At 41.7% G+C, this 27,959-nt stretch overlaps 1 protein-coding gene across 2 annotated transcripts in view; it reads left to right on the top strand.

Annotated features, from left to right (window-relative positions):
* Window positions 1–27,959, top strand: part of LOC118390059 (delta-sarcoglycan) — a 255,077-nt gene that overhangs the window by 162,266 nt on the left and 64,852 nt on the right. For both annotated transcript variants that reach the window (XM_035780224.2, XM_035780223.2), the window contains exon 2: window positions 11,514–11,699. In XM_035780224.2, the coding sequence (XP_035636117.1) occupies window positions 11,514–11,699 (186 nt within the window). The remainder of the gene's footprint in view (window positions 1–11,513; window positions 11,700–27,959) is intronic.

Below are 27,959 nucleotides of genomic sequence, written 5' to 3'. Positions count from 1 at the left end.
GTAGTGTCATTCAATCTTAGCCCTGTGTTGACGCTTTGCCTGTTCGTTGGTTCATCGCAGGGCATAGCAGGATTTCTTATAAGCTTCCGGGTTAGAGTCCTGCACCTTGAATGCAGAAGCTCTCCCTTTAGCTCAGTGCAAATGTTGCCTGTAATCCATGGCTTCTGGTTGCGGTATGTACGTACAGTCACTGTTGGGATGACGTCCTCAATGCACTTATTGATAAAGCCAGTGACTGATGTGGTGTCCTGCCATCTGAAAACATGTTTCCAGTCTGTGATAGCAAAACAGTCCTGTAGTTTAGCATCTGCTTCATCTGACCACTTTTTGTATAGACCGAGTCAATGGTGCTTCCTGCTTTAGTTTTTGCTTCTAAGCAGGAATCAGGAAGATAGAGTTGTGGTCAGATTTACCAAATGGAGGGCGAGGGAGAGCTTTGAACGTGTCTCTGTGTGTGGAGTACAGGTGATCTAGATTTTTTTCCCCCTCTGGTTGCACATTTAACATGTTGATAGAAATTTGGTAGAATTGATTTCAGTTTTCCTGCATTAAAGTCTCCGGCCACTAGAAGTGCCGCCTCTGGGTGAGGGGTTTCCTGTTTGCTTATTTCCTTATACAGCTGACTGAGTGCGGTCTTAGTGCCAGTATCTGTCTGTGGTGGTAAATAAACAGCCACGAAAGGTATAGCTGAAAACTCTCAAGGCAAGTAGTGTGGACTGAAATGGAGACACTTTCAGTGGTTTATTTAGAATTCAAGGCACACCTAACCAGCATTGCTACCATAGCATTCTGCAATGATACGCTATCTCACCTGGTTTGCACTTATTAGGACTATCATTTGTTTGTCAACAGAACAATGACCCAAAACACAACTCCAGGGATATCTGACCAAGGAGAGTGATGGAGTGATACATCAGATGACCTGGTCTCCACAATCACTGGACCTCAACCCAATTGAGATGGTTTGGGATGAGTTGGACCACAGAGTGAAGGAAAAGCAGCCAACAAGTTCTCAGCATATGTGGGAACTCCTTCAAGACTGTTGGAAAAGCATTCCAGGTGAAGTTAGTTGAGGGAATGCCAAGCGTGTGCAAAGCTATCATCAAGGCAAAGTGTGGCTACTTTGAAGAATCTCAAATATAAAATACATTTTGATTTCGTGAACACTTTTTTGGGTACTAAATGATTCCATATGTGTTATTTGATAGTTTTGATGTCTTCACTATTATTCTACAATGTAGAAAATAGTCAAATAAAAGATGTACTTGAATGAGTAGGTGTGTCCAAACTTTTGACTTGTACTGTATATTGTTGTTGTTGATGTTCATATTCCAGTGTCTTGGGAAAAAATGAATAATTGCAAGTTTGTGAGTTCTTGTATTATTTCTTTCCTTTTTGGTTAGTTTTGTTTGATGAGCAACATACAGCATGTCCAGCATGTCCTGTGTCATGGGATGTAAAAATCATCCCAGTGTGAAATAGTTCGCAATAGTTCTGATCGTTCTGATTGTGACATCATGCTGTAAGATTTCTCCCAGCATAAAAATGTTACCAGTTCAATAATTGCACAAGCATCTCTTTATGTGGATGGCTGTGCTCGTGTGGATGTTTCTCTCTCACCCTCCCTCGACCTCGAAAAACTGTTCTGTGGGCACGCTCATATGCTTCACGCATCTGCCAATCAATGGTGGCCAGGAGTATTGACTCTGACCAACAGAAGCTTGTTGAGGCGTGAGGTCAACTTATAAATACCTGGACTCGCGCGTCAAAATTCTGAGGGTTGATGGGCGTAGAGATGTTTTACGATTGCTAAGACTTGGGTGCTATGTTTTCGATTGACAGTGCATATAAATGTGTTTGTTAGTTGGGTTAGTTAGCTAGCTAGCTATACAAACAAGTTAAAACTGCACACCTCTGAGAACAAACCATTTTGACCAGTTTACAGCTAATTATGCCAGTTAGCTAGCTAAATCAAGTTTGAGGGGGTGTGAGAGAAACATCGGCACGAGCTCAGCTATCCACACGTACGTGCGTGCAATTATTGACTGGGAACATTTTCAAGCTGTGAAAATGTTTACAACGTGACGTCACAATCACAACACAATCAGAACAATTTATCAACTGTTTCACGCTGGGAAGATTTTTACATGACGTCCTGGCTTGAAATTCTGTGAGCATCTGGTTGCATCATGGTTGCACAGAGGATCTTTTCGGTTCTCTCTCCAGATCATTAGGGCTTCATTAGGGTGCACAAACTCACTGCAAAAGATAATTGGGGAGCAGCAGTCAAAAGCAATTGTCCTGAAGAGTCATTCACCCCTCTAACTACAGCTAGTCACCTCATGCCTTTTAAATAGTCCTCCCTGCACAGGCTCAATTTTGTCATTTTAAAAATCCATGCACAGTTTTACTGACTGCTGTTCTGTCTTCAAAGCAATGCAAAATACCATTGAGTCTCATTCAGATCACTTGAGGTCGAGTACAGTCCTTTTCCTCATATAACACCAAAGCTGCCAGAGGTGTTTCTCTCTGTAAGTGTATAGATACTAAGTAGAGTTGCATGTGTTGTCTATGGCCTTTCTCGGTCCCTCTCCTGGCCTGTCAGTTCCTCCGTGAGTATGGGGCAAACAGGGTCACCTCTGGCTTCTCTCTCTGTGTCTAATTTACTCTGCAAAGTCCTGTTAGAGAGTAGAATGACTGATTGGTACTAAAGGTAATGGTATTACTGTATAGAAACTGTCTCCAGTGGAGGATGTTACTGTGCATACTGAAGAGCTGTAGGTGAAGGATAAGGTAGAGGGAAAACCACCATGCCCTGATCAAATAACGGTTTCATGTTCCACAAGACGTACCATTAGCCTGAGAATATATTGCACTGTGACATTTCTCAAAGTGTAATAACAGTCTGTAATATATACAACACCTGACCTGACCATGCAGACTGTACCACAATCTGTATATTCTTGAGATATATATTTTTCAACCCTCTTAGGAAAATGTTTCAGGTTTGTGAGTCAGAGTGCTCCTGAAAAGCATTGGTATGAACAAGTATTTGATACACTGCCGATTTTGCAGGTTTTCCTACTTACAAAGCATGTAGAGGTCTGTAATTTTTATTATAGGGTACACTTCTACTGTAAGAGCCGGAATCTAGAACAAAAATCCAGAAAATCACATTGTATGATTTTTAAGTAATTAATTTGCATTTTATTGCATGACATAAGTATTTGATACATCAGAAAAGCGGAACTTAATATTTGGTACACAAACCTTTGTTTGCAATTACAGAGATCATACATTTCCTGTAGTTCTTGACCAGGTTTGCACACATTGCAACAGGGATTTTGGCCCACTCCTCCATACAGACCTTCACCAGATCCTTCAGGTTTTGGGGCTGTCGCTGGACAATACGGACTATCAGCTCCCTCTAAAGATTTTCTATTGGGTTCAGGTCTGGAGACTGGCTAGGCCACTCCAGGACCTTGAGATGCTTCTTCCGGAGCCACTCCTTAGTTGCCCTGGCTGTGTGTTTTGGGTCGTTGTCATGCTGGAAGACCCAGCCATGACCCATCTTCAATGCTCTTACTGAGGTAAGGAGGTTGTTGGCCAAGATCTCGCGATACATGGCCCCATCCATCCTCCCCTCAATACGGTGCAGTCGTCCTGTCCCCTTTGCAGAAAAGCAACCCCAAAGAATGATGTTTCCACCTCTATGCGTCACGGTTGGGATGGTGTTCTTGCGGTTGTACTCATCCTTCTTCTTCCTCCAAACACGGCGAGTGGAGTTTAGACCAAAATGCTCTATTTTTGTCTCATCAGACCACATGACCTTCTCCCATTCCTCCTCTGGATCATCCAGATTGTCATTTGCAAACTTCAGACGGGCCTGGACATGCGCTGGCTTGAGCAGGGGGACCTTGCGTGTGCTGCAGGATTTTAATCCATGACGGTGTAGTGTGTTACTAATGGTTTTCTTTGAGACTGTGGTCCCAGCTCTCTTCAGGTCATTGACCAGGTCCTGCCATGTAGTTCTGGGCTGATCCCTCACCTTCCTCATGATCATTGGTGCCCCACGAGGTGAGATCTTGCATGGAGCCCCAGACCGAGGGTGATTGACCGTCATCTTGAACTTCTTCCATTTTCTAATAATTGCGCCAACAGTTGTTGCCTTCTCACCAAGCTGCTTGCATATTGTCCTGTAGCCCATCCCAGCCTTGTGCAGGTCTACAATTTTATCCCTGATGTCCTTCTACAGCTCTCTGGTCTTGGCCATTGTGGAGAGATTGGAGTCTGTTTAATTGAGTGTGTGGACAGGTGTCTTTTATACAGGTAACGAGTTCAAACAGGTGCAGTTAATACAGGTAATGAGTGGAGAACAGGAGGGATTCTTTAAGAAAAGCTAACAGGTCTGTGATTGCCGGAATTCTTACTGTTTGGTAGGTGATCAAATACTTATGTCATGCAATAAAATGCTAATTAATTACTTAAAAATCATTCAATGTGATTTTCTGGATTTTTGTTTTAGATTCTGTCTCACATTTGAAGTGTACCTATTATAAAAAATTACAGACCTCTACATGCTTTGTAAGTAGGAAAACCTGCAAAATCGACAGTGTATCAAATACTTGTTCTCCCCACTGTTTGCAATTGCTTGACCGGCTACTTGTATCCAACCCTATTGAAGAAATTGCTAATTTAGAAAGTGAAATTGTCTTATGATTGTGGCCCAACCTTTTCGGTTGACATGGAATTGGATCCATTTAATATGTAAAACAAGAAGTGCTCAAGAAGAAAGCAGAGTGTAGTAATAATTGGGTTGAGATCTCAAGAGAGATTAAATTCATTGGTTTTATCTAAAAGCCTACATGAAAGTGGCCAAACCAAGACATGTTCTTTTGAGTCCAATGTACTAATATGAAATACTTTTATCTGAGTGTTTGTGATTTCTCTATTGAAAAATCCTTAACTCAATCAGGGATTTTCATCTAGAAGGACATTAGAAAATACGTTTTAATTGATATTGTAAACACTCTTATTTGATATGCAAAATCCCTATTAAATAGACAGCAAATGTTCCTATTCAAAGTAGCCCTGTTGATCTTAAGTTAATGGGGAAAATGTGTGGGTGAAGATACAAGGACTCTAAACCTATTGTAAATACTATGTACATGAACACTGGGAAAGGGAAGCACCTCTTAATATTTTGTCATATTGTTGGTGAGAGAACTAGTGTGCCATCTGGTTAAATAAAGCCTTTAGCTACTCCCATCCCCTGCAGGCCCTCCAATAGTGGAGTATTTCCTAGCAACTGTGTGTGTGTGTGTGTGTGTGTGTGTGTGTGTGTGTGTGTGTGTGTGTGTGTGTGTGTGTGTGTGTGTGTGTGTGTGTGTGTGTGTGTGTGTGTGTGTGTGTGTGTGTGTGTGTGTGTGTGTGTGTGTGTGTGTGTGTGTGTGTGTGTGTGTGTGTGTGTGTGTGCGCGTGCGCGTACGTACGTACGTACGTACGTGAGGGAGAGAGGTACTGAACCAGTACAAGACAAGGTGTTTCATATTCTCTGGCTCCATCTCAATCCCTTTGTAATTCAGGGGCTAAACAGAAACTATGAGATCCACATACTCTTCTATCTGTCAGCCTCCAAGCCCAGAAGCAGTATCAAAAACACTTACTCTTAAAGAGACACTGTTAGTATCAAGTTTTCAGCTAACCATTTACTGTAAGAGTGGATGGCCATAGCTATTTATAGATGGTAGTTATTTCTCCATGTGTCGTTACATTTGAATTTACTGCATTTGGATGGCATGTACTGTATGCCATTTTGATTATACACCCACATTTGGCTGGAATGTCAGTACACCATCTCCTGATAGGCAACATGTGTGAACGTCACCGTATTATTGAGCAATAGACTCAGTTCAGTACAGCTCTCCACATCATCATAGCCCTACTCCAGAGACCTCCTCTTGGATGCAGTTGATGTACACTGTTCACACTCCACTGTGGCTGATACCTATATTCAACAACCTGCCACAGCATTTATGACAATCTAATGATTAAGGTGTTAGCCTCTCATAGTGTGGAGAGAGAGAGAGAGAGAGAGAGAGAGAGAGAGAGAGAGAGAGAGAGAGAGAGAGAGAGAGAGAGAGAGAGAGAGAGAGAGAGAGAGAGAGAGTCCAATGCATCTGCGATCACTGTCTTCTCCAAAGGGAGGGAGGCGAGAAGCGTGATGCGCTTGATTCCCTCTGACCTGTTAACACACTATAAGCTGACCGGTGGGAGGGTTCCTTTGTTTTTCTCTCTCTCTCTTAGATTCAGATAAGCTTTATTAGCATGAATTACAAGGCCACTTTCTAAAGCAAAGTGAGATAGTGACATCAGCAAAATATAAATAATGGTGATTAGAGAAAGGGAACATTAGGAACACCTGCTCTTTCCATGACATACAGTAGACTGACCAGGTGAAAGCTATGATCCCTTATGATCCCTTAAGCTATGATCACCTGTTATCCAATCCATTTCAATTAGTGTAGATGAACGGGAGGAGACAGGTTAAAGAAGGATTTTTAAGCTTTTTAGACAATTGAGACATGGATTGTGTATGTGTTCCATTCAGCGTTCCATTCAGCGTGAATGGTGCACATACAAAGTGCCTTTGAACGGGGTATGGTAGTAGACACCAACTTGACAAGCAGCCAACTTGACAAGCATTGGAGTGAACATGGGCCAGCATCCCTGTGGAATGCTTTAGACACCTTGTAGAGTCCATGCATTGACAAATTGAGGCTGTTCTGAGCAGTGTTGTAGTGGAGGGTATACGCAGGTATATACTGTATACACACTTATTTTTCTGTGGCCATTGTGTATACTCACTTATTAACTAAATATTTATTGGGATATTTGTATTTCTGGATTTGATAGCATGAAATGCTCTTCAGTTTTTTTTTTCACTCAGGGCCTTTGCAGCCAGCCTAAAACTCCCCTGATTAACTTTTCTCCAGGCCCAGGTAATTATCGCTGTAACTGTGTTTTAGTGTAGTTCCACTGTAGGTAAACTGATACTGGTTTCACTGGGATCTGGCTTTCTTCTGAAAGATCATGATTGAAGTTTTTTCTAAGTTTACTATTAGTACCCATCTTTGGCAGTACTGCTCTGCAAGGGACTGGCTCTGTTGTAATCTTTGTTCTGTGGGTGACAACAAAATTAAGTTGTCAGGGTACAACATGCACTTCGTATGTGTGTCATGGAGGGTGAGGACTGAAGCTGCAGATTGCTCCAACATTTTTGGTAGTTAATTTATATAAATATTGTTGGACTCCATGTCTTTGGGAAAACAATTCTGTTATTTTGCTTCCAATTTTTATTACACATTTGTTATTCATACATTAGGATTTCAAGGTGTAATACATTTCCCCCCATGGCGCTTGTAACGCCAGGGTAGTGAGTTCGATTCCCGGGACCACCCATACGTAGAATGTATGCACACATGACTGTAAGTCGCTTTGGATAAAAGCGTTTGCTAAATGGCATATATATATATATATATCAATTTGGAGGAGTTAGTTTAATAGTCCATCGTGCCAAATTGAAGTCTACAAAGCAGGAAAAACCTTTTATTGTGTTCCTTGTGATATTTAGATGTATGAGTGTGGAGGGAGTAAATGTGACCTGAGGTGTGATGTTTGGGGAGGAAGCCGCTTCTGGTATTCATTATGCTGCAAAATATCTTTCCCAGATTACTGCATACACAGATGCCTCTGTAGTTATTGGTGTTGAATTTGTCTCCTTTTTTATAGATGGGCGTTATTAGACCTTCATTGTAGATTCCAGAGAAACATCCAATTTCCAGCATTAAGTTTAATAATTTAAGCAGTGCGTCCACCAGCTTAGGGCTGCTCAGTTTCAGCATTTCATTATGGATGTTGTTTTATTTGAAAGTTTTGATTTGATATTTGATTTCAGTAGCTCTGATAGTGAAGTCGCTCTGTCTCTCACCCTCTCTGGTCTATCCCTCCCTGCCTCTCTCCTTAATCCCGTCTTTAATTACACATGTGGAGGGCTCTCTCTCTCCCTCACTTTGAGGCCACATGTCTTAAACACAGCGGAGTGCTGCTCCTTTCAACCCCTAGCCCATGTAATTCCTCCCCAACATTTTTGAAGTAGTGTCAGTTTGAAGCAAATTGAAATAGTTTGGCTGAGACTTTCTCTGCCCTACTTGTGGTCGCTCAGATATTCAGCGAGACCTCAATCAAGTAATATTATGGTAATTGTAGGGCTTGTTGACTTTGGTGATGTAAAAATCACTACATGGATAGAGATACATTTGGCCTCTACTGCAACAGTACTTTTTGAATTAAGTTAGACTTGAGTCTTTGAATCCAATGGTATGTATCCCTCTGTTCTTTAACATTAATACAGCAATTTAGATGAGTGGGTGACTTCAGTATATGGGCCCTGATACCCATTAAACAATGATGTTCAGAGGTATCTTATCTTATACAGGTGTATATGTTGGAGGGCATTGTAAGCCAAAAACAGTCATAGAGGGCCACACACACACATGCCAAGTTGCCTTAATCAGGGTTATAAAGCTCGTTGGTACGCTTGATTTGAAAAGCTCACTCTCCTACTGTATTTATAAGAAAGTACAAATACAGAGCATGTTGAGCTGATAGTATTCATTGTACCATGTAGACAGCAATCACAGGCTGTATTCTCACCTTCAGACCAGCGTTAGTTAATGCATTCTGTTGATTGTGTAGCTGGAACTCAATGATTTATGAATCACTGAGAGAACACTTTGTTATATTTGGAGCAGATTCAACGCTCATTAGGTTGTTGACTGTAATGCCATGACCTTTAAAATAAATCTGATTTAATTGGCCATGCATATCTACATTATGTAAAGTGGAACAGTGTGTCCGTGTAATAAGACAATGAGGCAAAGGAGACAATATGGCCTAGATAGCTCTTATAAATGTTGTGTGGTGAAAGTGAAGATTAGGACTGCTTGTGAATGGCAAAATGTTAATTAGTTAAATGTGCTCATGGCATATTTTCTTCCCATAATTGTGCATATACAGTAAATGTATTATATCTCAAGTCTGCTTCTTCCCAGCCTAAACTTACCGTAGACATAAACAATGTTAGGATCCATTCAGAAGCCTCTTGCACTAGACACAGTAGAGGACATTTTGTGTATTTTCAAATTTGGACAGGCATTGCCTCTGAATGGAGAACTGGGACAGAAGTTGGCAGAATCTGGTACCGAACCACATGTTGTCTATAAAAGAGCCTATTGGAGAGATGCCCAGTGATTTGGCAAGCGAGAAGAACCAACAACATTCAGCAATGCTTGGGATGCCTTTGATCAGAAACAGACTTTGTTTTGTGCCGCTGTTCTTTCTTTAGGCACTAACTAATTATCTAGCTATCGTTAGACGGTAGCTAGACAGCGGGATGAAACCTTCAAATGGCAGTGTTCTGGTGGGCCTCCATTTATTTTTCCTGGCGCATCAGTTTTTCCTTCTGTGCACCAGTCCCTTTTGGGTGTAAAATACCATGATTTGTCCTCAGATTTATCTGCTCACATTTTTTCATCCTGAAATCAAGGGTGACACTGTTGACTCTTTTGCCTGATTAACACTATAGGCCCTCCCAAACCTCTTGGATATTTATTTTCACATTGTCCTTTTTCCAGCACGGTTACAGCAACTATGGTGGATGCGTAACCAAGCCAGCCCAGTAAAGCTTGGCTTGGCTTGTCCCTATAGTGTGAAGTACACTTATGTGTATGAGGGGACTAACTCTGTATGTAATACAACAGGAGGTTATTGTGGCTGATGTACAGAAAAGATGACCCACCTGTGGGTCACACAGAGATACGATTTACCGATGGCCTCCAACAGGGTTATGGTTAATACTCAAACAGTCATGTTTGCAGTAATAATAGTGTTTCTCTCGGTTGGTTTGTTTCTGTACTGTACAGCGTGTACACACCACCTGGGGTTGCTGACAGCTGGATCTACATACATTTTTTATATCACCAGCAACCTGGTGAGATTGACTGAAAGGAACCTCCTCCCCCCTAGTTGATGTAGTGTAGGTTGAGTGTTGCTCTGGTGTCATGCTCTGGTGGCCCTGGATCTGGTGAGCCACAGTCGGCAAGCCTTGGTTTGAGCCAGTACTAACACCTTAAATGAATCAAGCACTAAGTCTGTTTCTGCACAGTTCTGCTCTAAACTCAACGTTTACTTTGGAAATGGAAGACTAGATGCCAACCTGGAGGTGCAATACGTGGTAAACTAGACTTCATGGAAGGTAATAGAGTATTTGGTCCTGTTCTGAACCACACCAATTTAGTCTGGAGCACCTGTAAGGATGGAAGAACAAGTGATTCCTGAGTGGCGCAGTTGTCTAAGGTATTGCATCGCAGTGCTAGCTGTGCCACTAGAGTACTGGTTTGAGTCCAAGCCCTGTCGCAGCCGGCCGAGACCGGAAGACCCATGGGGCGGCGTTCAATTGGCCCAGCGTCGTCTGGGTTAGGGGAGTGTTTGGCCGGCCTGGCTGTCCTTGTCCCATTGCGCACTAGCGACTCCTGTGGCGGGCTGGGTGCATGCACGCTGACACGGTCACCAGTTGTACGGTGTTTCCTCCGACACATTGGTGTGGCTGGCTTCTGGGTTAAGTGGGCATTGTGTCAAGAAGCAGTGCGGCTTGTCTGAGTCATGTTTCAGAGGACGCACGGCTCTTGACCTTTACCTCTCCCGAATCCGGACGGGAGTTGCAGAAATGGGACAAGACTGTAACTATCAATTGGATACCACAAAATTGAGGAGAAAAAAAAATAGGAAAAAAAGTATGGAAGAACACTGGTAAACACTATTTCATATGAAACTTCAGGACTGAAATATAAGAGCTATGCGCAAAGTATATGTCATGTTCTCCATCAACATCATCACCATCATCATCAAAACAATGTGTCCCTGCACATGCCTACCGTTTACTATGCCCTACATACAAACACTGAAGTGCAACAGTACAATCAGATTTTTGGTTTTGCTGACTGGCTTTAGAGGGCTGTCTAGTGTCATTTGTACCAGTTAGCGGTGAATGTTTGTGGTTGTCAAATGCGATTGGCTTTGGCAGCGGAGCCAGCCACTCAAAGCACTGTAGAAAGTAAAATTGTATTTTGCACAGAGTTATTAGGCTATTATTATGGAGCTTGAAGTGAACAGTGCCTTCTCCCACTTTACAGGCGGACAATTAGAATCATCAGTAATGGACACTATCAGCACATCAATGGTGCAGAGAGGGAGTAATGGATATATAGAAAGCTTATGGGACAATGAATCAGTTTGATTCCTAACTAAACTGTCTTTCATTGTGTCCGAACTCAATGGCTGACTACGGCTTCAACAGTAGAGCCAGAATGTACTGTTTGGGGCATGTTGGTTTCAGAATGCATAGGCTTAATTTACAGGAAGTCACTTACCCTCTTCTTCTTCTTCTCTTGCAGATGACCCAAGAACAGTGCACTCATAGGAACAATGTCCAGAGCTCAGAGAAACCACACGTGTACAAAGTGGGAATTTACGGCTGGCGGAAACGTTGCCTTTACTTCTTTGTGCTCCTGTTAATGATCCTGATCCTGGTCAACCTCGCTTTAACCATCTGGATAGTAAAGGTCATGAATTTCACCATAGTAAGTCCTACTCCCTACCTGCCGGTCTCTTTTTATTTGTGATTTATTTTTATGACTGTTGGGGCATTGATTATTTGATTTGCTTAGAAGTGTGCTGGAATAATAGGGTTTTTCTCCACAGGGGAACTATAATGACGGGCTGGTAATTGCGAGCTGTGGCACTTTAGTACAGCGACTTCATTTTCACTCTCAGTGGCCGATCTGCTATGGTCTTAGTCCACTTAGCTAACTCCAAGCTAGGGGTCTCTCTCCTCCTCTCGTCTCTCCTTCTATTTCTCCCCTACTTCTATCCCTGCATGTTAGTTTCCGAGTACCCCACTGTTCTTTTCTTCTCTCACGGAGAGAGTTCAACTGAGGGCATGTTTAGTACAACGGCCTCAAAGTACGAGTCTAGAACCAATGACACTGTCACTTCCTGCACAGGAGAGAGGTGACAGCGCAGGATGTAGGTTGGCATTTATTGTCATAGGGTGACATCAGCAAAGGAGAGTGGTGACATCAGGGCCATACACTAAAGTATATTATACATGTGTACCATTCACATTAATGCCGTGCATACAGTACTTAGCTCTAGACGGCGGAGTTTGACATTCATTTCCACTGCGATTCTCTGTATATCTGTTGTATTAGTCTGTAGCTCAAGCCCTGTGAGCCATGCCGTTTGAGTGTCTGGCTGCTTTTGCTTAGTAATCCTCAGCACCTGCGATGAGTCAGATACTTGTAGTGCTGCATGCCTCCCCTCCTTGTCTGAATAAACCATGAGAACAGGTTGATGTTTCACAGTGGAGTTTCATCTGAGTTGCACTCCGAGGTCTATCGGTGTGGTTACCCAAAGCAATTTGGTTAACTGGTGTGTCCGTCTGCATCTGTGCTGGACACTGGGTGGCTATATAAGGGTTCTAACCTTTATCCAAATAGATGCAAGTGGGATGTCATGGCAAGTGGGATATCATGGTGATAAGCGATCCAGTTAAATTGCAGTATAAAACTTTGATTTTACCATCATCCTTGTAGGGAAGGAACTACAGTCCCTTTAAAAGATTAATGTATGTGGGCGGGGAGCTTGTATTCATGAGCTCTCCTTGACTGACAGCACTTTGAAACACCCTTGTGGTCGTTCCCGGGTAACAAGGTAAACAAAAAAGTTTTAATTCCATGATTCCAAGCTTAAATAGTATACCTCACCCCATCCTCTCTGCAAAATGCTCTCATGGTCAACAGAACTGAAAATGAACTATTGAATATCAGACAAACAGCAGCAATACGCATATATTGTTTTGCAACTAATTAGTGAAGACAGTTCACTGATACACTTCTTCACATGAATTAGTAAAGCCTGAGTCACCTTAGAAACTTAGGCATAAAGGAATGTACATGAAAACAACATGGACAATTTATTGGTGCTTCTGCATAAGCATTGTAAATGACAATATGTATTCATCAGACATTTACAATTGGCCAGCATAGCTGAAATACTGATCAACATGAACACTCATGATAAATAAAGATGAGAAATAATTGTGAGACACATTTTTTGTTGTTGTTGCTATAAGCCTAATATAGGCAACCAGCCTCCCTACAATGTGCAGGACCCCATTAATTTGTACAATTGGTGGCACTCATCTCTCGTCCGAATGCCTGAATAAAACGATACAAAGTAACAAAATGAGACATGTCACGTAAAAAAAGAGATTGATGGGGAGGGGAGCGGGAGAGGATGGGGACTTATGTACCCGGCTTCAATCAAGCGGGCGTCATTCACCACGGAGATTGAAGCGGGTGACTCCTCCAGCTATGGCCTCCTTGTCAGGCCTGGGATGGATATCTCGCACAGCTTCCCCTCGTTGACGTGGAGATCCAGGAACCTGTAATGTTTTTGAAAAGGGAAATGTTTCAAATCAAATCTAATTGTATTTGTCACATATACGTTTAGCAGATGTTATTGCGGGTGTAGCGAAATTATTGTGTTTCTAGCTCCAACAGTGCAGTAATATCTAACATTTCACAACAATACATAGAACCTAAAAGAAAAAGAATGGAGTTAAGAAATGTATAAATATTAGGATGAGCAATGTCTGAGTGTCATAGACTAAATACAGTAGAATAGAATACAATATATAACTTTTGAGACCAATGTTCCATTATTAAAGTGGCCAGCAGCCTCTAAGGTGCAGGGTTACGTAACCGGGTGGAAGCCGCCTAGTGATGGCTATTTAACAGTCTGAGATAGAAGCTGTTTTCAGTCTCTCGGTCCCAGCTTTGATGCACCTGTACTGACCTCTCCTTCTGGATGATAACGGGGTGAACAGGCAGCGGCTTGGGAGGTTGTTGTCCTTGATGTTGTAGGTGTCCTAAAGGCCAATGATGCGTTGGGCAGACCGCACCACCCTCTGGAGAGCTCTGCGGTTGTGGGTGGTGCAGTTGCCGACCAGGCAGTGATACAGTCCGACAGGAAGCTCTCAATATGTTAAATTGAGTGAATTGAATGTCCTTATATTTACTGTTCTGAGTTATGATGTTATCAATTTGTTGATGTCCTGATCTACTCATTCTACAATGTGTTTCTGGTGTTTTTAAAGTGCTCAATTGTAAATATACAATATTTGGTTGAGCACTTTTTTGTGAAACTTTTCAATGTTTGTATATTTACATTTACATTTAAGGAATTTGTGTGCCTGAAATCCTCAATTGATTTGAAACGAATTAATATGACTTACAGCATGTTGGGTCTGTCTTCACAGAATTTACAGCATATCCCCCATTCTTTTTTGGGAAAGCTGATTTTATATCACAGCATTCGTGCTGCGGTGAATGCCTGTGAAGCTGTGCAGACAGAGGAGATGTTGAATTTTCTAAAATGCATATCATTACAAATTTGATGAAGTGAATGAATAATATCCCTGCCTCCTGAATCCAAGCGTTTGACACGGGAGGAGGGGACCAGTAACTTTATGATCAACTTTGTCAATGTACCAGCTACAGTCATTTTTCAGAATTATGTCAACCTACTATGAACGTAATTCAAATATCATCCAATTTGATGAAAAACATGATTTTCACTGTTTGGAACCTTTAATATAAATGATACATATAATTATACATATTTCAGTAGGCCCTATACTACGATATCCCTATTTTTACATAAATAGTGGAACTAGAGACCGATCAATAAAGGCTTTAATACTTCACCAGTTAACATACCTCTTTTCTGGACGTAATGTATTCCAATGTGATTTCATACAGGGTGCAATGAACGGAGCAGGTTTCAAATCATATTCCTTGATGGTGCCAGAATTTATAGAATCATTTTGCATACAGTATCATTTTAATGACTAGACATCCGTGAATGCTTCTTGAACGTTTGTTTAATTGTAATATATTTGAAACGGCTACAAAACTCAGCAATTCTGACAATTTCTTATTTTTTACAACAATTCTGGCAATATTTTGTTAAATACATATAACTGACATAATTGGGCTATCATGTTGTGTTGTCCTCATTATAACACACATTTTAAGCCATTATTGGTCTTATTACACCAATTATTCTATTCAGTTCTGGCCATTTAAAATCAATGCAGTTCCTCCCCATTGAAATAAATGGCTGCTGGGACTGATTATAGACTAAATCTATGATGAATTTATATAGGGTCTCATTGTTCTGTGTAAAATGTGGTATAGTTATCAGATTCTAGGGTACACTCTTAGGTTGAGTTTAATTGTTTGTTACATTGTACTTTTTCACATTGCCAAATGTCAAATAACTAAAATGCCTAAACAAAACCATATTACTTCATATTACTTACGCTTCGGTGTTCAAACAACTTGCAGGAGGAAACAGTGAAATAGACACTGTAACTGCAAGGTGAGTAGGCTATATCCCCAGTATAGGCCCCGTCTCCCTTAATCTGCATCGGATGCGCTCATAAATGCGTTGCTAGTCACAGAATGTTTCAGAGATATCAAGTTATGGTTCAAACAACCAATAATAATGCACACCTCTGGTGATTTTCCTGTGTTTGGTCTGGACCACGTTCTCACCTGCAGCGAACCGCACCATGGTATGAATGAAATTGGACAGAGACCACCATTTTTGAACAACCATGGTGAGTTTAGTGCACTCCCAAGTACCAGTCCAAACGAACAAAAGTAAGGAAATACTCTCCAAACCAATTTGGTCTGAAAGCACCCTGAGCACATTTTTTTGATCTAGAACCTAAAATGGTTATTCAGGTGTCCCCATAGGAAAACACTTTGAAAAACCCTTTTTGGTTCTAGCTATAACTCTTTACATAGAGGGTTCCACCCGGAACCAAAAAGGGTTCTACCTGGAACCAAAAAGGGTTCTACCTGGAACCAAAAAGGGTTATTATATGGGGACAGCCTAAGAACCCTTTTGAAACCCATTAATTTTAGTGTACCATGTGATAACAGAGCACATCCCAATACTGTCCATTCTGGATCCATAGACAAAAAAATGCATGGATGTATGACCTTGGACCCCCCAAGGTGGACACATATAGATGTCATTACCATTACAATCGTTTCATACATTAATATGTATTCTATTAAGTTAATACCTTATCAAATTGCCTCCGATAACCCACAAAAATAACCCACAGACGTGAAAATTATCATTAGACTTTGCCACCCCAAGTGGACAAATATGTGAAATTTGGCCTGCTGGCCCATGGACTATAAAGGTATTGCTGTCTCATGTACTTTAAATGGTCTCAAGGTCACAGGTTATATGGAAAGAGTTTGATGACAGAACTGGAGATCCATGGAGGCAGAAGAGCAGATGGCTAATTTACAGATTTATGTTGTATTTAATTGCTCCGAAGCCCAACAGTGCTGCATGACACGTCAAGGATGGGGTTTGGATGAAAGTCGAGTTACAGTGGGACTGTGAAAATTTATGTGGAGGGTGGGGGCCGTAGGTGGGAGTGCGTGTGTGTGTGTCTGTGCGTGCTTACATTATGTATTTCTACAAAAAGATGTCCAGTCCTGAACTAACTATCTTTGCTGTATATTTTTTCAGTATAACCCAGAATGACAGTTCACATGCACATGTAATACTCCTCAGTATTTCAATAACATGACAAGGAAATGTAAATATATTCCCATTAAATGTTCATTAAATATTTCCATTACATTTCCATTCCCAGGTGATTGTAATGCAAAATAAGCCATTTTCAGACTGCTAGGTTTCTCAGGGAATACAATTTGCCACTATTTTCCAGCTTGCATGAGATCATAATGTCACACCTGATCTGTTTCATCTGTCCTTGTGATTGTCTCCACCCCCTCCAGGTGTCACTTATTTTTTTTGTCATGATACATAAGATCTTTTCATCAGTAGAATGTTATTCATATCATAAACAGCACTGCCACAATACTGCCAGTTCTAATTCAAGCCTCCACTCTATCCATCTTCACAAGCTGCTTGTCAAAACGTAGAATGTTATTCATGTCATTAACAGCACTGCCACAATACTGCCAGTTCTAATTCAAGCCTCCACTCTATCCATCTTCACAAGCTGCTTGTCAAAACGTAGAATGTTATTCATGTCATTAACAGCACTGCCACAATACTGCCAGTTCTAATTCAAGCCTCCACTCTATCCATCTTCACAAGCTGCTTGTTAAAACGTAGAATGTTATTCATATCATAAACAGCACCTGCCACAATACTGCCAGTTCTAATTCAAGCCTCCACTCTATCCATCTTCACAAGCTGCTTGTCAAAACGTAGAATGTTATTCATGTCATTAACAGCACTGCCACAATACTGCCAGTTCTAATTCAAGCCTCCACTCTATCCATCTTCACAAGCTGCTTGTCAAAACGTAGAATGTTATTCATGTCATTAACAGCACTGCCACAATACTGCCAGTTCTAATTCAAGCCTCCACTCTATCCATCTTCACAAGCTGCTTGTCAAAACGTAGAATGTTATTCATGTCATTAACAGCACTGCCACAATACTGCCAGTTCTAATTCAAGCCTCCACTCTATCCATCTTCACAAGCTGCTTGTCAAAACGTAGAATGTTATTCATGTCATAAACAGCACTGCCACAATACTGCCAGTTCTAATTCAAGCCTCCACTCCATCCATCTTCACAAGCAGCTGGTCAAAACGTAGAATGCCAGAGCTACAGGTCAACAGTGAATGAGTCAAATCTCTTCCGTTGCAAATTTCCCCACCCCACACACACACACACACACACACACACACACACACACACACACACACACACACACACACACACACACACACACACACACACACACACACACACACACACACACACACACACACACACACACTCTCACATACACACACACACACACTCACATACACACACACTCACATACACAGGCCTACTGGGCAGTTTCACCCCAGAATTAACTGAACTCTTGGGGAGGAAGCAATAAGTATCGGTAGAGAAGCTGGAGCTGGTTGTGTTTCAATGACAGAGTTGGTGAGGTCTCTGATCCCCTAGGCTGTCTTTTTATGAGCGTTTAGTAATTGCAGTTCTGTGTCTTAAAAGTACATCAAAGGAAGTAGCTAGCTGTAGGAGTCAGAGTCCGTGTCCAGTCACAGAGCAGGCTTGATGCCAGACCAAGCGGATTCAAACAGTAGGCTGTAATTCCTCAGACTCCCACTCTCCCATTCAGACCTAGTGCTTGTCTGAACTCCTCGTCGTGTTAAATATGGATGTTCTAATGCAAGTGAAACTCTGGTCTAGATTATGACAGATTAAAGTACAGTGCACTCCTTGCTATTGCAGCACACAATTACAAAGTTAATGGGGAAACGGAGACAGATCTATTGGCAGTAGTCATATCTGGGTTCCCCCGTTTAAATTCCTATCATTTTACTGTTCTGGACTGGGCTAACAAGGCAAACTTCACTAACATCATGTGTCAGCAGTAATGGTAATTAGTCACACTGTCCTTATCCTGGGTCTTCCTGTAAAACTCACTCATACTAATAAACCTTCCTCACAGGAAGAGAGATAAGTGGGGTGTACAGATTCAGACACGTCTTGGCACGTGTCAGAGACAGATGAGTCATGCAGGGTTACATAAACCTGGTCTTTTCCCCAACCTCCTCCACTGTGCTGCTGCAGCATTTTTTAACCATGGGCAGAAAGGTTACAGGGCTTTTTGTCCTGAGAGTCAGAGGTAGCCAGCCTATTCAAACAGGAGCCTTGCTGCTCTGGTTCTATCTGGGCCCCATGCCAGGCCACCCTGCGCCGCTGGCCTTGCCTGGGAGAGGCTTCTATCTAATGTGGTGAGAGGGGAGCATGGGTGGCCTCCCAAGACATCCATCCATAGCCCTCGCAGTCCTCTCTCTGGAACATGGATCATCGCTCTGGGCAGACTGCTCTAGGGCTCAGGATGGAGCAGCAACAGTCCCGCTTTACGCTCCACAGGGCCAGAGACATATCATTCTCATCCCCAGGTCAGTCCTATGTTTTCTGGCCATGCTTTGTGCCACCACTTCACCCCACGTTTGAATAGCACACCAATCTCTGATGAGGTGAGGACAGAACAGAAAGCCAGCACATTCACGATTCCCCAGTGTCACCATTGGGATGACCTCATTGTTCAGAAGTTTACTTTTTCTTTAATCCCCAGTACTTGATGCCAGCCTTTACAGAGTTCATCGTTTTCATTGGTGCTGCTTGTGCTCTCAGGCCTGGGCTGAGCTAAGCGGGGCCTGTCATATAAAGGGGTCATGGAGCTTGTTCTTCTCTTTAGAGGCATAATTCCCATAGGGTGCACAGGGGCACATGCCCCCTTAGATTTGACCTTTAAAATTGTTTGAATTGTTTACATTTTGTTATTACATTTTTTCTCTGTAATACTACTTTTTTATGAAGTTGGCTTTAGCTAGCCCATATTGGTTCCATTTCAGGTTGTCAATCAAGTTAGAGTAGCTAGCTTGTCTTACGATCTAAACTGGCATGCTTGCTGGCAAGGTTGGTAGAATTTAGAAAAGCAAGCAATAACTAAATGTACTGAATAAGACTCACTTTCCTTTCAATCGTTTATCCATATTTTAGCAGAGATGCAGAGAAGCATATGTAGTTTCTTAAAATAAATAACCACCAGTCAGGAGGATACAGACAGCTCCAGAGGTCTGATTAAATAGACAGAAAAATATACCTTTTTTTTTACATCGAATTAAGCTTAATGATTATGGCTCTAGATTTGCAGGAAAAAGCGGTCTCAGGTGTTTGAAAAGGATAGTCTCCAACTTACGCATAGGGGCCTAGCCCCCCTACGGACCAGCCCCCAACCATCCTCTCATACATTGTGCCCCCTCAGAATTTGAGGTGCATAACTCCCCTGGTTCTGGCAGCGCTAGTTCTTTGCATTTTGCACTGAACATTTTGTCGTATTCTATTAACCTCTAAGATGTTTATCCTATGTCTCTCTACATTCTCCACAGTCGTTCTCTCTGCTCACTACTATGTCATTTTTTTCTCTCTCTCTCTCTCTCTGATGCCCCATCTCTCTCTCTTTCGCTCTCTTTATCTCTCTCACACAGTCTCTCTCTATCTTACATTCTCTCTCATGGAACACTGCAGATTGTGTCTGTGCAGCGAGTCAGTGTTGGACAACTCGTCTTGTGTTGCTTTCACTGGCATCAGCAGAAACGTCTAGGGAGTATACTGTATAGTCTGTCTTTGTAATATATGTGGAATTAAATATACAACAAGCTGGAAGGCCACGTTTGTCATCATGTTGATTACCTGAGAAATACACAAACATATGGTTATTTTATCCCCTGGTCCGCTTAATCAAAAGCAACTACACCATGACAGACCCAGCAACATTTGTCTCCACAATAAGACCATAGGTTCTACACATACTGTATGTGGTGCATGAATTGAGTTACCCCAAAATGCAAAGCTCTTGGACACCTAGAAAATGAAAGTGCTGAATAAATGCCACCCATTCATCCATTCAATTCATTTTTCTACTCATTGATCTGTCAAATATTTGTCCTCAAAATTTGAGATTCATCGGCCATCACTGTAAATTTAACAAACCATGTTGTTTTGTCTCTTCATTTTGTCTGTTTGCAAAAATAAAAATAAAATGTAATATACAGTACCTGTCAAAAGTTGACACACCTACTCATTCAAGGGTTTCTTTATTCTACATTGTAAAATAATAGTGAAGACAAACTATGAAATAACAGATATGGAAGCATGTAGTAGCCAAAAAAGTGTGGTAAAAACCTTTATTTAACTAGGCAAGTCAGTTAAGAACAAATTCTTATTTTCAATGATAGCCTAGGAACAGTGGGTTAACTGCCTGTTCAGGGGCAGAACGACAGATTTGTACCTTGTCAGCTCGGGGGTTTGAACTTGCAACCTTCCGGTTACTAGTCCAACGCTCTAACCACTAGGCTACGCTGCCACCCTTTGCCTTGATGGTCGCTTTGCACACTCTTGGCATTGTTTTAAACAGCTTCATAAGGTAGTCAGTCACCTGGAATGTATTTCAAAAACAGGTGTGCCTTGTTAAAAGTTAAGATGGAAAGAAATTAACGTGTTTGAGCCAATCAGTTGTGTTGTGACAAGGTATGGATGGTATACAGAAGATTTGGTAAAATACTAAGTCCATATTATGGCAAGAACAGCTCAAATAAGCAGAGACAACAGTCAATCGTTACTTTAAGACCTGAAGATCAGTCAATTCAGAACTTTGAAAGTTTCTTCAGGTGCAGTCGCAAAAGCCATCCAAGCGCCTTGATGAAACTGGCTCTCATGAGAACTTACCTCTGTTCTGGAGGATTAGTTCATTAGAGTTTTCCAGCCTCAGAAATTGCAGCCCAAATAAATGCTTCACAGAGTTCAAATAACAGACACATTAACTGTTCAGAGGACACTGCGTGAATCAGTCCTTTATGGTCAAATTGCTGCAAATAAACCATTAAAGGACACCAATAAGGAGGTGACTGCTTGGGCCAAGAAACACGAGCAATGGACATAGACATTGGAAATCTGTCCTTTGGTTTGATGATTACAAATTAGGTGAGTGGATGATCTCCGCATGTGCGGATCCCACCGTGGAGTATAGAGGAGGAGGTGTGATGGTGTAGGGGTGCTTTCCTGGTGACACTGTCAGTGATTTATTTAAAATTCAAGATACACTTAATCAGCATAGGTACCACAGAATTCTGCAGCGATACACCATCCCATCTGGTTTGCGCTTAGTGGGATCACTTGTTTTTCAACAGGACAATGACCCTACACACTTCCAGAATGTGTAGGGCTATTTGACCAAGAAGGAGAGGAACGGAGTGCTGCATCAGATGACCTGGCCTCCACAATCAACCAAACTCAACCCAGGATTGTGTCGAGGCACAGATCTGGGGAAGGGCATGAAAAAATTGCTGCAGCATTGAAGGTCCCCAAGAACACAGTGGCCTCCATCATTCTTAAATGGAAGAAGTTGGAAATCTCCAAAACTCTTCCTAGAGTTGGCCGCCTGGCCAAACTGAGCAATCGGGCTGAGAAGGGCCTTGGTCACGGAGGTGACCAAGAACCCGATGGTCACTCTGACAGAGGTCCAGAGTTCCTCTGTGGAGATGGGAGAACCTTCCAGAAGGACAACCATCTCTGCAGCACTCCACAAACCAGGCCTTTATGCTAAAGTGGCCATGCGCAAGCCTTTCAGTTAAAGACACATGACAGCCCACTTGGAGTTTGCCAAGAGGCATCTAAATGACTCTCAGACCATGAGAAACAAGATTCTCTGGTCTGATGAAACCAAGTTTGAACTCTTTGGCCTGAATGCCAAGCATCACGTCTAAAGGAAACCTGGCACCATCCCTATGGTGAAGCATCATGCTGTGGGGATGTTTTTCAGCGGCAGGGACTGGGAGACTAGTCAGGATCGAGGGAAAGATGAACGGAGCAAAGTATAGCGAGATCATTGACGAAAACTAGCTCAGGACCTCAGACTGGGGCAAAGGACAACAACCAGCCAAGCTTGTACCATCATACCCAAGAATAACCAAGGCTGTAATCACTGCCTAAGGTGCTTCAACAATGTACTTAGTAAAGGGTCTGAATACATATGTGAACCCTTTGGAATTATCTGGATTTCTGCATAAATTGGTCATAAAATTAGATTTGATGACTTACAACATCAGACAAACAAAGTCTGCTTCAATGAATAACACAGACATTTATTGTATTTTTCTTGTCTATATTGAATACATCATTTAAACATTCAGTGTAGGTTGGAAAATGTATGTGAACCACTAGGCTAATGACTTCTGCAAAAGCTAAGTGGAGTCAGGTGTCAGCTAACCTGGAGTACAATCATTGAGACTAGATTGGAGATGTTGGTTAGAGCTGCCCTGCCCTATAAAAAACACTCACAAAAGTTGAGTTTTCTATTCACAAGAAGCTTTGCCTGATGTGAACAATGCCTCGAAGAAAAGAGATCTCAGAAGACCCAAGGATAAGAATTGTTGACTTGCATAAAGCTGGAAAGGGTTACAAAAGTATCTCTAAAAGCATTGATGTTCATCAGTCTACAGTAAGACAAATGGTCTATAAATGGTGAAAGTTCAGCACTCTTGCTACTCTCCATAGGAGTGGCCATCCTGCAAAGATGACTGCAAGATCACAGCGCAGAATGCTCAATGAGGTTAGGAATAATCCTAGTGTCAGCTAAAGACTTACAGAAATCTCTGGAACATGCTAACATCTCTGTTGACGAGTCTACGATACGTAAAACACTAAACAATGGGAGGACACCACGGAAGAAGCCACTGCTGTCAAAAAAAAAACATTGCTGCACATCTGAAGTTCGCAAAAGCGCTACTGGCAAAATATTCTGTGGACAGATGAAACTAAAGTTGAGTTGTTTGAAAGGAACACACAACACTATCCGTGGAGGAAGGCACACCAACACCAAAACCTCATCCCAACTGTAAAGTATGGAGCTGCTTTGCTGCCTCAGGGCCTGGACAGTTTGCTATTACCAACAGAAAAATGAATTCCCAATTTGCAGGAGAATATAAGGTTCTGTTTGCCTATTGAAGCTCAACAGAAGTTGGGTGATGCAACAAGGCAATGACCCAAAACAAAGTAAATCAACAACAGAATGGCTTCAGAAGAAAATGTCTCCTGGAGAGGCCCAGTCAGAGTCCTGACCTCAACCCAATTGAGATGCTGTGGCATGACCTCAAGAGAGCGGTTCACACCAGACATCCCAAGAATATTGCTGACCTGAAACAGTTTTGTAAAGCGGAATGGTCCAAAATTCCTCCTGACCATTGTATAGGTCTTGATTTGCAACTACAGAAAAATGTTATGTCCAATTAATGCAAACGTCCTAGTAATTCCAAAGGGTTCACATACTTTTTCTTGCCACTTTATGTAAATGTACATTTTCGTTTTTTAAAATATATATTATCAAAAAAATGTAAAAACATGTTTTTGCTTTGTCATGATGGGGTATTGTGTGTAGATTGATGAGGAAAGAAATTTGATTTAATGCATTTTAGAATAAGGCTGTAACGTAACAAAAATGTGTGAAAAGGGGACTAAATACTTTCCGAAGGCACTGTACAGTATATACAACCGATGGTGACACATACACATATTGCAGCAGCTGCACACACAATGAGGTAAAAGAACATTGATGAGCTTTGATTTTTCAATTCCCGTTAGTGTTTCAATGAGCTACACTAAAGGCTCCTTCGCTTTCCATTCCTGTATCAATTGAATAATAGTTTTCCCATGAAGAACGGTCTCTGTCCTACACAAATTTGTCCACTTCGCTTTGAAACAACCCATTATCTCCCATGCAGACTCCAGATTGCTGGATTCACTGCCTGTTTAATTCTAACTCTGTCGATGATGTGTGGGCCGCTGACTGGCTGGCTCTCGCTCTGGACAATTAAGTCTCACTACACAGAAACAGCATGGAAAGGTCAAAGACAGAGAGCATGGAGAAATAGGCAGCTTGTTTTTCCACCATTCAGATGCAATTCATTTACAAAATGAAGAGCAGATTGGAGAATGGGCTGGAACTGGATTGTGTTTGAAAGTGTGAGGGGTGGATTGTAGGCCTACATACACAAGTGAATTTGCCACAACATTGTCCATATTAGGAGAGCATCCCCTTACACTACCACTTTCTCTCCCATGACTCAACACTTTAAAGAATCATACAAATAATATATCGTAAAGTTGCTGCATGTTTTCAGTCTCCTTCCTTCATTGTGTCATGGATCCCTTAGAGGTCTTACATCATCCTTGGTCTCCCTTTGAACATACTTAAATGTACATAGTAATAACCACCATTCCTTTGTTTGGAGTGGAATTTGTTTGTACCTGCAGATAGATCATGTGACATGAATAGGCAAGGGAGAGTAGGAGTTTAAAGATAAAGGGAGGTCATTGTCTCTTAAAAAGGGAGATCAAAGACACAATTTTATTAATTTATTTTTATTTTACCTTTATTTAACCAGGTAGGCAAGTTGAGAACAAGTTCTCATTTACAATTGCGTCCTGGCCAAGATAAAGCAAAGCAGTTCGACAGATACAACGACACAGAGTTACACATGGAGTAAAACAAACATACAGTCAATAATACAGTATAAACAAGTCTATATACAATGTGAGCAAATGAGGTGAGAAGGGAGGTAAAGGCAAAAAGGCCATGGTGGCAAAGTAAATACAATATAGCAATTAAAACACTGGAATGGTAGTTTTGCAGTTGGTGCTTAAAGCTAGTGAGGGAGATAAGCGTTTCCAGTTTCAGAGATTTTTGTAGTTCGTTCCAGTCATTGGCAGCAGAGAACTGGAAGGAGAGGCGGCCAAAGAAAGAATTGGGTTTGGGGGTGACTAGAGAGATATACCTGCTGGAGCGTGTGCTACAGGTGGGAGATGCTATGGTGACCAGCGAGCTGAGATAAGGGGGGACTTTACCTAGCAGGGTCTTGTAGATGACATGGAGCCAGTGGGTTTGGCGACGAGTATGAAGCGAGGGCCAGCCAACGAGAGCATACAGGTCGCAATGGTGGGTAGTATATGGGGCTTTGGTGACAAAACGGATTGCACTGTGATAGACTGTATCCAATTTGTTGAGTTGGGTATTGGAGGCTATTTTGTAAATGACATCGCCAAAGTCGAGGATTGGTAGAATGGTCACTAGTGTCCTTTCCCTGAGGATGACTCATTGTACTGCAGTTTAACCAGTCAGTGGTGTTTCTGTAGTAGCCCCTGGATGGCTCATAGTACTGCAGTTTAACCCCTCAGTGGTGTTAAAGATGCTGGAGGAAACCGGTACAAAAGTATCTATATCCACAGTAAAAACGAGTCCTATATCAACATAACCTGAAAGGCCGCTCAGCAAGGAAGAAGCCACTGCTCCAAAACCGCCAAAAAAGCCAGACTACGGTTTGCACATGGGGACAAAGATCGTACTTTTTGGAGAAATGTCCTCTGGTCTGATGAAACAAAAATAGAACTGTTTGGCCATAATGACCATCGTTATGTTGTGAAGAAAAAGGGGGATGCTTGCAAGCCGAAGAACACCATCCCAACCGTGAAGCACAGGGGTGGCAGCATCATGTTGTGGGGGTACTTTGCTGCAGGAGGGACTGGTGCACTTCATAAAATAGTTGGCATCATGAGGTAGGAAAATGATGTGGATATATTGAAGCAACATCAAGACATCAGTCAGGAAGTTAAAGCTTGGTGGCAAATGGGGCTTCCAAATGGACATTGACCCCAAGCATACTTCCAAAGTTGTGGAAAAATGGCTTAAGAACAAAAAAGTTAAGGTATTGGTGTGGCCATCACAAAGCCCTGACTTCAATTGTATAGAACATTTGTGTGCGAAACTGAAAAAGTGTGTGCAAGCAAGGAGGCCTACAGACTCAGTTACACCAGCTCTGTCAGGAGGAATGGGCCAAAATTCACCCAACTTATTGTGGGAAGCTTGTGTAAGGCTACCCAAAACTTTTGATCCAAGTTAAACAATTTAACCTGTTGCGACGAGCCATCCCGGATCCGGGATCGTGAATACAGCCTCAAGCTCATTACCATAACGCAACTTTAACTATTCATGAAAATCGCAAATGAAATGAAATCAATATGCTAGCTCTCAAGCTTAGATTTTTGTTAACAACACTGTCATCTCAGATTTTCAAAATATGCTTCTCAACCATAGCAAAACAAGCTTTTGTGTAACAGTATTGATAGCTAGCGTAGCATTTAGCGTTAGCATTCAGCAGGCAACATTTTCACAAAAACCAGAAAAACATTCAAATAAAATCATTTACCTTTGAAGAACTTCAGATGTTTTCAATGAGGAGACTCAGTTAGATAGCAAATGTTCAGTTTTTACAAAAATATTATTTGTGTTGACAAATCGCTCCGTTTTCTTCATCACGTTTGGGTAAGAAAAAAAACGAAAATTAAGTCATTAAAACGCAAACTTTTTTTCCAAATTAACTCCATAATATCGACAGAAACATGGCAAACCGATGTTTAGAATCAATCCTCAAGGTGTTTTTCACATATCTATCGACAATAAATCCATCGTGGCAGTTGACTTTCTCTTCTGAAGAAATGGAACGGCGCATGGACCTAAAGATTACGCAATAAATTTGACACAGGACACCGGGCGGACACCTGGGAAATGTAGTCTCTTATGGTCAATCTTCCAATGATATGCCTACAAATACGTCACAATGCTGCAGACACCTTGGAGAAACGACACAAAGGGCAGGCTCATTCCTGGCGCATTCACAGCCATATAAGGAGATATTGGAACACAGCGCCTTCAGAATCTGGGGCATTTCCTGTATGAAACTTGGTTTCGCCTGTAGCATTAGTTCTGGGGCACTCACAGATAATATCTTTGCAGTTTTGGAAACGTCAGAGTTTTTTCTTTCCAAAGCTGTCAATTACATGCATAGTCGAGCATCTTTTCGTGACAAAATATCTTGTTTAAAACGGGAACGTTTTTTATCCAAAAATTAAAAGAGCGCCCCCTATCTCGAAGAAGTTAATGGCAATGCACCCAAATACTAATTGAGTGTATGTAAACTTCTGACCCACTGGGAAAGTGATGAAAGAAATAAAAGCTGAAATAAATAATTTGCTCTACTATTATTCTGAATTTTCACATTCTTACTGTATCTGATGGTTTGCTTCTCTGTCTGGACCGCCACTTCATTGACTCATTAATGTCGCTTCTCATA

Source organism: Oncorhynchus keta, chromosome 11, assembly GCF_023373465.1.
Source record: "Oncorhynchus keta strain PuntledgeMale-10-30-2019 chromosome 11, Oket_V2, whole genome shotgun sequence".
Lineage (NCBI taxonomy): Eukaryota > Metazoa > Chordata > Actinopteri > Salmoniformes > Salmonidae > Oncorhynchus > Oncorhynchus keta.
This window is presented reverse-complemented; position numbering and strand designations above follow the sequence as displayed.